The sequence below is a fragment of the Toxorhynchites rutilus genome, chromosome 3 (genome assembly GCF_029784135.1).
Source record: "Toxorhynchites rutilus septentrionalis strain SRP chromosome 3, ASM2978413v1, whole genome shotgun sequence".
NCBI lineage: Eukaryota > Metazoa > Arthropoda > Insecta > Diptera > Culicidae > Toxorhynchites > Toxorhynchites rutilus.
Genome location: NC_073746.1, coordinates 268,917,704 through 268,929,276, shown reverse-complemented (window position 1 = coordinate 268,929,276; position 11,573 = coordinate 268,917,704). Strand labels below are relative to the sequence as shown.

The 11,573-nt window shown below is 38.3% G+C and overlaps 1 protein-coding gene across 1 annotated transcript; it reads left to right on the top strand.

The window, feature by feature from the left end:
- Nucleotides 1-8,155: 8,155 nt before the first annotated feature.
- Nucleotides 8,156-11,115, top strand: LOC129778314 (uncharacterized). Its single transcript, XM_055785140.1, has 3 exons — nucleotides 8,156-9,121; nucleotides 9,179-10,022; nucleotides 10,083-11,115. The coding sequence occupies exons 1-3, from the start codon at nucleotides 8,299-8,301 to the stop codon at nucleotides 10,201-10,203; spliced, it is 1,788 nt and encodes a 595-aa protein (XP_055641115.1). The 5' UTR covers nucleotides 8,156-8,298; the 3' UTR covers nucleotides 10,204-11,115.
- The last annotated feature ends 458 nt before the right edge of the window (nucleotides 11,116-11,573 follow it).

Here is an 11,573-nt window from a genome sequence, read left to right as displayed (position 1 = left end):
TTTTGAGATGCAGGAGCGAACATAATGAAGGCGAAAAAATTCGGACATACTGGGAAGTTTTAAATATTTTATCTGTATTAATAGGTATTGGAAGGAACACATAAAAATCTACATTTTTACCTCTTTTTTATAAAACCTCAAGTGGGTTCATTTACTCACAACATATAGTTTCGCGACCTAGCTAGTTTGGAATGATCGAATTCGCAAACAAGTTTCTTTTTGTTGTTGCTAATATTAATTAAATAATCATCACACGACTGGGGTCGTAACGTCGTGAATGGAAACAAAAATACGAGAAAAAACTTGTATTGATTTAGGATGGCCGAAGGCGGAATTTTCAGACAAAGAGAACACCGTTCAGATATTGGCAACAATTATGTTTGCCTGAATAAATATATAGAGCACGTTTAGAAGCAGATTTTCTCGAAGAGGGTCCGCAGAGCTAGAGAAGCAACTAATCGTAAAAAATGATGCATACTATTTTAATGCGATTCATCGATTGTTGAAGTGTCTGAAACACTGCGGGAAGTGTTATTCTATGAATATCGTAGAATTCATTTCGAAATAAGACGGATGTCTTTTCGCTTCACAGAAAAGGAACACGAAGCTCAATGTCGTCTATGTCGAATTGCGTGGTAAGGTTGTCACGTTTGCACAACTCGATTGGACTTGAGTCGAACGGATTACATAATGCAAAATTGCGATCCGTTCGAGTAGTTTTGACTCGATCGGATTTCAGAATGCAGGTGAGTATTTAGTAAGTAGACGGATCTGGAATTTCTGAGAAAATTACACTATCGATTTCTTTAGGGTGTATTTCGTCAACTAACCAAACTAAAAGTGTGTGTATGAGGTAACCCTCGCTTCTTTCATTCAACCGAATACATTCAACAACGTGTGAAACCGAACTCTATCGGACTTCATTTTTGTTTGTGTTTGTTTGTAATGTGAAATTGTGTGAAAGATGAAAAATGAAGATCGAATCTTCTCTATGTAGCTTCGTTTCGACTAGGACTACTTCGGCATTCGCCGTCAACATAATGTGAATTGATTAGAAAATGAATTGACGAGCATTGAGAGCGAGGATGACTGATGAACTATTCTGGTCAATACTTATTCTAATTGACGTGACTAATGAATAGAAATCTTCATTCAACCTGACTTCAATCCACACTTCTACTACCCCTGACATGAATCTTGTTACCCGCGTACACAATCTTATTTTACATCGATAGAAAGTGAAACGAAAACATGATTTCTGATGCAAAAAAGTAGTTACATCATTAACGGATTGATTTACGATGCAAAAAAGTAGTTACATCATTAACGGACGGTTTATTGTCCACCCACCCAGAGTACGTTTATGAGAAGGTATCCTGGACTCGAAGTGTGTCCGACACGATTCACTCATACACTCTCAACTATGACATCTTAGCTTTGACGGAAAGCAGCGATCGCAAAGCAATTCATAACAAGTGTTTTTTTTGTTGTTGCGAATATTACGTGTTTTGCTACATTTTATTTGAAAATATGTCAATAATACGTGAGATAGAGGTGTTAGTAAACCATTAAATTTAAAATAACGGAACTAGTACCCAGGATGTGTTGCTTCTGTGTTGCTTTTTAAAGTGGTCTTTTTACGGCGGCCCGACTGCGAAGGAACATATATATATATATATATGAAATATTTCTATTTTCAGATAACTCTAAGGCTCGATGTGTGGCACCCGGATGCGTCGATCCCCAAGGGATGTGACTATTCGGAAGAAATTGCTTCGATTCTTTCGACAGGAGCTAAACAGCAATACTAAACACATGTACATTTGCTCGCTTCTCTTCAGTCCAGATTGTTTCATTCATATCGATGGCTTGGAAGTACAATATCGTCGAAAACTGATACAAACATTTGAACAAATCCATATTATAGTTACAATTATTACACAAAAATGTCTATGTTTAGCTGTTCCTACTGTCAGAAAGGCTAACGATTCTCATGCCTCAGGAAATCAAAACGGACGGCTCGCCGAAAGGTGCTTGATTGACATCAAGCAAGAGTAAAAAATCATAAATCATCCATAATATCCGCGGAGTTGGTCCAGTTTTCTAACGAATCATGACTATCCCGAGAGGGATATTCCGACAAATGAAATCGGGAGCAGCACTATCAACATCTCTAATGAAAAACCTAGCGATTCTGCTAATTCGGAAAGCTTAATTCAAGCACTGCAGTAGCAGGTATCGGAGAGCTACAGAGAGCTTCAGGTAGCTAAACTCTGAATTTACCACAATTTCTGCTAGTTTTTGATCTAAATAGATTATCTTTACGCAGCAATGAATAAATTTATACATTTAGCTAAAATACAAAAGAAATAAACTTATTTAGACAAAAAACTCAGGCAGTTATCAGGTACGCTATAAAGATCCTCGCATTAGTATTAGTAAATAGAGTGTAGTTTGGGAGGAATTCTAAACAAGATTTTAGTTCACTTTGTCTCTGAGTTCAAATTTGTGTAAAAAACACACAGAAAAACGGGTTTATATTAACAAAATTCATAAATTTGTCAGTGTTTCTGAACACAACACTGCACGCTATTTTATATGTGTGAGTTTTCGTGTACGGTACAAATAAAAACTAGCTCACCTGTAGTATATTTCAAACCACGTTGAACTCAATAATCGTTACATGCATACGTGATACATGAGAGACAGAAAAGTATTCATTTTGAGGGGAGTTACTTCAATATGCATTGAAGTCTATTTGACGGGGAATAATGGAATGCGATGGTCGAGTCGTAGAGTGAGATAGCAGCTAAACGCCCGACTGACTATTGAGTCATGTTGACGGAGAATCTGCTGGAAGAAGCCAAAACTCATTTCCAGTTAAATACGAAGGCGACTCTCTTCATAGTCCCCCGACTATCCTTAGTTGAATATGACTTTGTCGAGCCCTGGTCATGACAATGCATTGCGTTTTGGCTGTATCGGCGTTGCTCATGATAGTGTCTCGTTAGTGAATGTATTCTTCCTCACGCCGCTTTTGTTGATTGTGTCTGTATATGTGGCGAGATCGCGTTGTTTAATGTTTATGCAATATAATTTATTTTCTGAACGACCAGGGTATTTTTCGTCAAAAAAAATCTTCTGACTTGCACTGCAGTCACACGTATACTAAAGCTTGTCACTCAGAATTCATTCAAAGCATGTTGCTTGTCATAAAAATCTACTAAAATAAATTTCGCAAATAATACTACCTTGAGAAGTCAAACGTAAGGAACGTTATTGCCATTGAAGAAGAACATGGAGAGAGTCGTATGAACGGCGTGTATCAACGATGAATTTCAGATTATCGTTTTTTCTTTGAATCACAATTTCTCGCGTCGTTTTGTAGTCGCCTACCGTCGTTTCATGAATCTACAAACATGCATCAGGATTTCAGGATTGGTGATAATAGGACTATTTTCATTTTGCAATTCGAGCATGTGTGATTCGAAGGATTCCAATAGTTCATTGTACTCCATCAATTAGGATTCCAGCTCGCCGGCGATGCGCCCGGCTTTAGACGAATCGAGATTACTTGCGTATGTGTGGATGCAAGTTCGATGGAACGGACATTGCACTAGCTTATGTGCAATGCATTTGAAAATTCTAGCGTTTTACATTTTATCTAGATGAAATTCATCAATACCATTCCCTGTTGAACAGTTCGGATTTTAAAGTGAACATTCCACAACTTTGTAGAATTGTTCGAAACAGTACATTTCAAAGAAACTTTATCCACCGCAATGGTTCTTAAAAAACACTGGAAAAGTCTTTGACGTAGTATGACACAGAGGTTGAATTTACGAAATGATTGAAAAGAACTTCTTTCGTATTTAATATAGCTTCATTTTTTGAAAAATCGTACTTTTAAACTTCTTATATACAATACATTATCCGCCACCTTCCTTATTCCTGTATCGCCAATTTTTGTATTTTTTAACACTTTCGCCGCCCCGTCACCCAGATATGGGTGACACTTTCCTCGTTCAAATTGAATAGGATTTTCAAACGGAATTTGACAGAATAGGTACCTAAATGTAACTATAGGATATGTAGAAAAACAATAAAATCATAATCATTTTAATATAATGTTTATGCTATACTTTTTATCAATTTATATTACGGAACGTTTGTACTGCAGTTTTTTGCGAAACCCGTATAATATGATTTGGCACGTGCTATTGTTGTCAATTCGTCTTCAAATAGAAAAAAATTCACTAGATCATGTGAAAGTTGTCTACAAACTAAGTTTGATATCTATTTAATAACTTATCCGCAATTCGGGCCCCTCGAGAAACTCAAAAATTGCGCATTGGGCGTCGAATGTGTTAATTGTGATATTCTAAGCTTCCAAAACTGAGCACCGCTTGAGAATGACGGATCTCTATTGTAGCATGTCCGAAAAAGAACCTGAAACTATTGAAAACCAGAGCAGAGGATCCAAAGCTCCTAAGGAGGATTGTTATAATAGCTGTTATCCATGGTTATTATGCAAAGAAAGAAATGACTAAACTTCTAATCACATCAATCATCAATCACCAATCAATCTTACCTAACATCTGTCCCTTCCTTGATAAACGCTAGGGAACCACGCTATAGAGGCAACCATTCTGACATTCGTGCAGCGAATATCATACTAACATTCCTTCCCTTCCCCTGGTGACTGTAAGGGCGTGGACGGCGTTGTTATTGACCATTGAAGGGGAGACCCCGGTCTGGAAGGTCGAAAAAATTTTGTTTTGTTTTTTGCATTTTTGAGAAACTTGTGTTGTCCTATGAGGATTTTTCGATATTTGATTTCTTTAAAAGATACGACCAAAAGTATGAAGTCACCTCAAGGGATATAGGATTTTTTCTGTACGCTGTACGAATTTTGAAACGCGTTTTCTCGAAACCATGTTTTTCCAGCTGGTGGTATCGATATCTCAGGATCTACTCCACCGATTTGGCTGAACTTTTTTATCAGCATGTAAACTTTTTTTTTTTTGTATCTGTATTATAGTGACTTTCAACTCATTTGGCTGGTTCGTCACTTTTACTTCCATTTTTGGAAGAATGTCGGGAGTGAGAATTGAACTCGTGACCTTTAGCGTGAGAGGCATGGATGTTACCACTACGCCAGATCGCCTCCACAGCATGTAAACTTGAATTATCTAAAGCGTTACAAAGCCGTTTTTTGATATCTCATTTTTTAGATTTTTTATTTTTTTAAAATTTATTTTATTTTTTGAATTTTCAAGAACCCCTATGTAACGCTTTAGATATTGTCCTAAAGTTTCAAAATATTCTTTGGAATTCGTTCTGCGACACCCCGGTGCTTCAGAAACGATACCACCAGCAAGATACCAGTTTTCAGACAGCATCAACGCATCCAGCTGTCAACAGCATAATAAGCATCATTCGTGCACTGTAAAAATGGAAAATATATCTTCAAATGTACCTTAAACAATAACCAAAATACCCGAAAACTTCACTTTATTCCTAACATCCGAAAAAAAAAATCGGAAGATAAAAAAATCGCGGTCCCACCTTAAAGCTCGATTCACCGAAACATGCACAATGAGTGAAATGTTTTATGCTTATATCGACATAGTTATATTTTTTTGCGTTTGTAACTCATTTTCAGTTCTTGTTCGCGATTTTCGCTATCCGAAATGACCTTGCCACACTATTCCGCGGATAATCGGGGTTCCATTGCATACTGAACTACACATTTGCTAGACGAATTTGAATTAAAAAAAAGCTATGAATAATAGATAACGGTACCAAGTACAGGTCGGACTCGATTATATATAAACGCAATTTCACTTTCAACGTTAATTTTCGAATCCAATACATAATCGAATCACAAAAAAGCTATTTTTCTATGAATGTTTGACATTCATACATTAATGAAAAAATTGGTATAAAATAGATAAAAGGCGGAAGACGTGAAACTAACTATTTTTGTAATATATGCGAAAACCAGAAAAACTGCATGTAGGGGATTATTCGAAAGATATCACAAGGAAGAGAATTATAACACCGAATGATTTTTACATAAAGACAACACATTAAAACACATTGTTCAGTAATCTTGAGTTCACAAAAAAAAAAAAAAATCTTGTTTACCTTTCATAATCTTCAAGTTAGCATCACTGCTCTTTCATGTAAAAATAACACCGACCAGTACGATACCCATGTCCAAATTCAATACGACCGCAAAGGGTTAACTGTTTTTGATCAATAGTTTAGGCTTTTTCGTCAATTATTTCTTTCTCTATCTTCGTCTTCGTTAGTACTCTAAACTCTGTCAATATTACCAACTCTGTAAAACGATTGATTGATTAACCAAAAATAATTTGAAGCTACCAAACTGTCTATCGTTTGCTGTTTCTGTCCACGTGGTATTAGGATAGCCCCTATCGATATATGTGACTAGTCTTTTCACTTGAAACCGTCTATTTTTACCGTCTACCATTCGTCGTATTCGCCTTGAAAAAATACATTTGATATTTTCAAAGACATAAAAAATCTAAGTCCCTTAGAACATGAATGTCGCACTATACTAATAATTACCGCAAAGAAAAAAAAAATCTAAATCATGTCAAGCACCTTTTTTTTAAATTTTCATGAACACGAATGCTTTGAGTCACATTTCAGTGCCCATAATTTCGCACATCTACCTCGACGAAATTGGTCACGATGTACAGTCGGGTTGTTTCAGTTATGATGCGATCATAACGATTAGTTCGTTCATAAAATGCATAGTTCCGTTGACACGCCGAGGCGCCAAATGCTGCTATTATTGTCATCGCAATAAGTGTGGGCCGCCGTGTGATGCCATATAACGGACAGCCTATGGCGAACTTGGAGTCGTGAGTGGAACTTGCGTAAATTTTGGGTTCCCTTTTGGTTGGGTAAGATGTGCAAAATTTCATGCGTTTTTTATGTGCGAAATTGTTGCATCGAGTTGGTTGCAAATATCGTCATGTATATAATGAAAATGCTAATTTCAATGATAAATTACTTACTTGCTCAATAACATTTTAGAGGAATACATCTTTATAGCGATACAAAGCAATTTTTGAACATCCATTATGAGATATTATTCATTACATCGAAGTGACCGAATTGATTGAAATAGCAGAGGGTTTTTGCAACTTTTTGAATTATAAGCTGTTTGAGGGAGGAACTGAAATATCAAAAATTTCGATTTTTTTAATTTTACATTATCGGATAGCTTTTAGCCTTAAAAATGTTGTGTCAAAAGTTGATCTGGCGTAGTGTTTAACATCCGTACCTCTCTGGCTAAAGGTCACGAGTTCAATTCTTTCTATTGTCATTCAGAATGGAAGTAAAGCCATGGTCCGATAAAATCATGAAGCCGCCATTCTGGCAAATTTTAGGATGTTAAAAAACCGTTACTAAATTTTCACGTATTGTTTGTAGCCAAATTCCAGCTAAATCGGCCGTACAGTTCCTGAGATAAATGTTCCGCCAGCGAGTTACCGTCTTTCAGGGGGCACTTAGGCGCACTACTACCAGTGCCTTAAAACAATATTTTTTGTCCCACGATTTTGTAACTACATCTACATCGAACACTTGACTAAATCTCATATGTCATAACAAATCGTCAAATCGACGGAGTCCCTCCTCAACTGGCGAAAAAGGCTGTTCACAGCGATCAGATGTAAATGTGAATTATGAGCAGAGCTACCACAGACACAATAACAAGGAGTATCGACCTAGCGTCTGTAAACTTTCATTCTACTGAGACGCTGGAATAAGTAACCATGGCTCAGCAATGTACAGGGCCTAAGCTGTTTACCCTGGTGATAGTATAATCACCCAAATATGTGAGACTGCTGCTTATGACCGCGCTGTTGCTAAATGTAAATGCTAACGCCGATCAAGTATGAACACGGACCACTGCGTAATATGTTGACTATTCTGTGGGCTTCAAAACATTTCAGCTACAGTTTATATTATAGCGTTGACTGGAACGTGTCACACACTTGAAAACATTCTGAACTCGATCTCTTTAGTTCTTGTCCACTGATGTGTGAGGAGCGTTGGGTCACTGCTGGATAGGATAGGTTGAGTGTTTCATTTCGCACTAATTTCGGTAGATGTTTGACCCGTATTGGGTGCTATCTAGCGGTACGTGACCTGCGGGTGCCATAAACCCATGAACGTTTATTGTATTTAAACTTTGTTGCGCCACTGCTCCAGAGTTAGTATAGATCCGATTGCTACCGAGGACTCGATGGTGCTGCAATGTTTAAAGTGACAATTTGTGCGTTGGTCGCGTTTGCGTTGGTGAATTTAGTTGTAGCGTTCGATGGTGAACAGCATACTTACGGGAACGATCCCTATCGCCGTAGTGTATTCAGCGGCTCGGATGAAGCGGATTTTTATCTAAATAGTGACAAAGAAGATGAGGCGATTGATTTAGGAAAGTTTCATCACCCCCAAAACGCAAGAAAAATGTTTGTGGTTAAGCGGTTGAGTCCCACTAGTGCACCTATTGTGAAACGGGCGAATTATGCTACAGCTGAAAATAGTTGGTCGAAGTATTTGAACAAAATCAGTGACATGCAAATAATGCCCTCTAGTGAAGAAGTAGATCCTGAAGCTTCATCTTTAAATATGAAAGTGGATGATAGTGCGGAACCAAGTTACGGCTATCTAGAAGAAGTGAACACTGTTAAGATGAATGATAGCTATTCGAATGATATGGCACAGAAGTGGTTCCCGATATTGATGAAAAACGCAAACGATGAAACTCCGCAATCCAACGCGAGGAAGGATATTAAACCAAACGATAAGTCAACTTTCAGGCCCTGGAAATTTGAGGATTTGGATGAGTCGATGAGAAAATTTGTCGACTGGATGTTGACAACGTTACATCAGGCCAGATACAAATTTAATGAAACAGAGACACTAGAAGCAACTCCATCAGTGAAGCAGAAAAGATTTGATCGTTCGGAAGAGCGTGAGAAAGACAACCGAGAGAATTGTCGTCCCTGTGTAATTAATATTTTCAATAGTTCTCATATCGGTTATTTGGTTCTGAGTCCTAACAGTAATTCATCGGAAGGTATAGTTTTTTATTACAGTTCTCATTGTGTACACACTAAAACTGATTGACTTTCAGATTGTGTCAAACTCTGCTCGAATAGCGACATTTTTGGAAAATCTGGCCAAATTGATGCTAATTCTCTAAAGAACCTAGGGCACATCGTCGATGTAGCTTTGCACGCGACTACGCCATCAGCGACATTTGATTTGGATAACTCGTTGGTCAGATGGGATAGATCAAATGTTTTGGGAGTTACGAAGACCATACCGAGTATAACGAGTACCATGCCAAGTGGTCACATAGTATCAACTACTACACCTAAAGTGCCTCCCACCCGTTTGTCAGCCAAGCAAACAAGCACCGTGCGGAATAAACCAGCATCTAAGTCTCTATTTAATGCACAGCCGAGTCCCTTATATCCCTCGCAATTCTACCCCTATCAGCCACCATACAATCCTGGATGGAAGGCATCCTCTAACCAGTCGCCTAAATACCGGGAGCCTGGATATGAGCCAAAGAAGTCCCTTTACAGTAACCCGGGCAAATTCGAGGACCACGTGGGCTACGATCCGTACAGAGACCTTCCGTACGATATTCCCAGCGCGGAGATAATAGCAAACAGCCAGGAATTCGAGTATCCTTCTCCTTATCAGCAAAATCGTGAATCCAAAATACCTCCGAGTGATTTGAAGTCTCAGTCATCCAAACCAAATAGAGCCAACGACTATACGATGGCGCAAGCCGATGACGGCGTTAGACTTATCATCGATCCTCCTCCTCCTTCTGAATACCAATCGCAGGAAACCCGGCAGAATGCAAAATTGCGAGATACACTTTCGAAGGTTGGATTATCCTTCAAATCGGATCGACCTCCGAAAACAAAGCAAAGCAACTCGCCGGTGTATAACCAGTTTACGATGTAGAAAATCTTGTTGATGTTCATTCGACCAATATTATTTGATGATGTTTTCTGTTACAGGTCTCAGCCAGCCCGGAGTCAAAGGGATCAGGTCAAATCGAAGGCGTACGGCGGTACGCACGGGGTTCCATCGAAGAAAACAATGGGAAGGAAAGCTGCACCCAGCACATTTTTGTTCTAAGGTTTATCATATGAGTGAATAATATTGAGCGATAAGCTTCCGTGGTGTCATTATTTATATATTTATTTATTTATTTATTTATTTGTGGTCTGATGAACAGCGTAGAACATCATCCGTGAGAAAATGTTCAAACGTTTCTAATTTTTCATTAGTTAGAGACGAATCCAGGGTGGGTATAATTTTGTAATCACAAAATTTGTGATGGCCTATTGTCGAAATGCCTTGGTAGTTTTGACAAAATTCAGCAGAAGTTTAATAAAAGAGTTAATTCCTGAACATGAAAGAAAGAAGGCTTAATGGTGAATAGTAAAAGAAGTCGGCGTTGTTTCTGTTGATGCTTGGTAGAGATGGACGCCGCAGTCACCTTGTTGGATAAACGCCTCGAAACTAGTTCATATAAGAGCATATGCCACTACAAGATGTAAAATGAGAAAACATCTTTTTACCATGTTTTCTATAGAATGTTCGTGGGAATTGTTTGCCGAATGAACATACAGAAATTAAATCATTTAGAAATAGATGATGATGAATGATTTGCTTGAGTTTTTTTTAAATCTCATCTAATTGCCTTTGTTTCATCCTTAGAGAATGTTTTAATTGAAAGATTAGTTTGACAAATACACACACATTTGAATATTTCTAAATAAACTAATAATTATTGGGTAATTACGAGGTATGGCTATTAAATAACGAGACTGGTTACGAAAAAGGGTTATATTTTAAAAATTACGATACAACGATATGCTCCCCTTCAATATACTTCCCTTGGCTCATCACACACCTTTCCATACGGTTTTTCCATTGTTCGAAGCAGTGCTAAAACTCTTCTTTTGTGATGGCGTTCAAAAGCCGCGTCGCTATTTCCTTCGCCTCTTCTACGGACTGAAATCGGGTACCTTTCAACACGGATTTGATCTTGGGAAATAGGGAAAAGTCGCATGGGGCTAGATCTGGCGAGTACGGGGCATGTTCGAGCACTTGAATGGCCTTATCGGCTACAAATTGCTTCACCGACAGCGCGTTATGGACAGGTGCGTTGATGTTCGTGTTTTTTGTCACACATGATTTACGACGCGCACTATAAACCATCTTTCAATTAACTGCTGCTCGCAAACTACTATAGTGACAAAAACGTGTTTTCGTACGTTTATAGCAGACACTCCAAGCTACCGAACGCACTATTCGTTTTCCCCCCCACCCCTCTAGGGTGCCCACCAGGCACACAGTCTCGTTATTTAATAGCCATACCTCGTAGTATCAAAAGATGTCTGCACACCAATCACTGAACGCACTTCACAAGTGGAGGGATTTTCTATTGCCGCACACATTTTACTTAGTCACAACGAGAGAAGAAAGTGAAATACTGACCG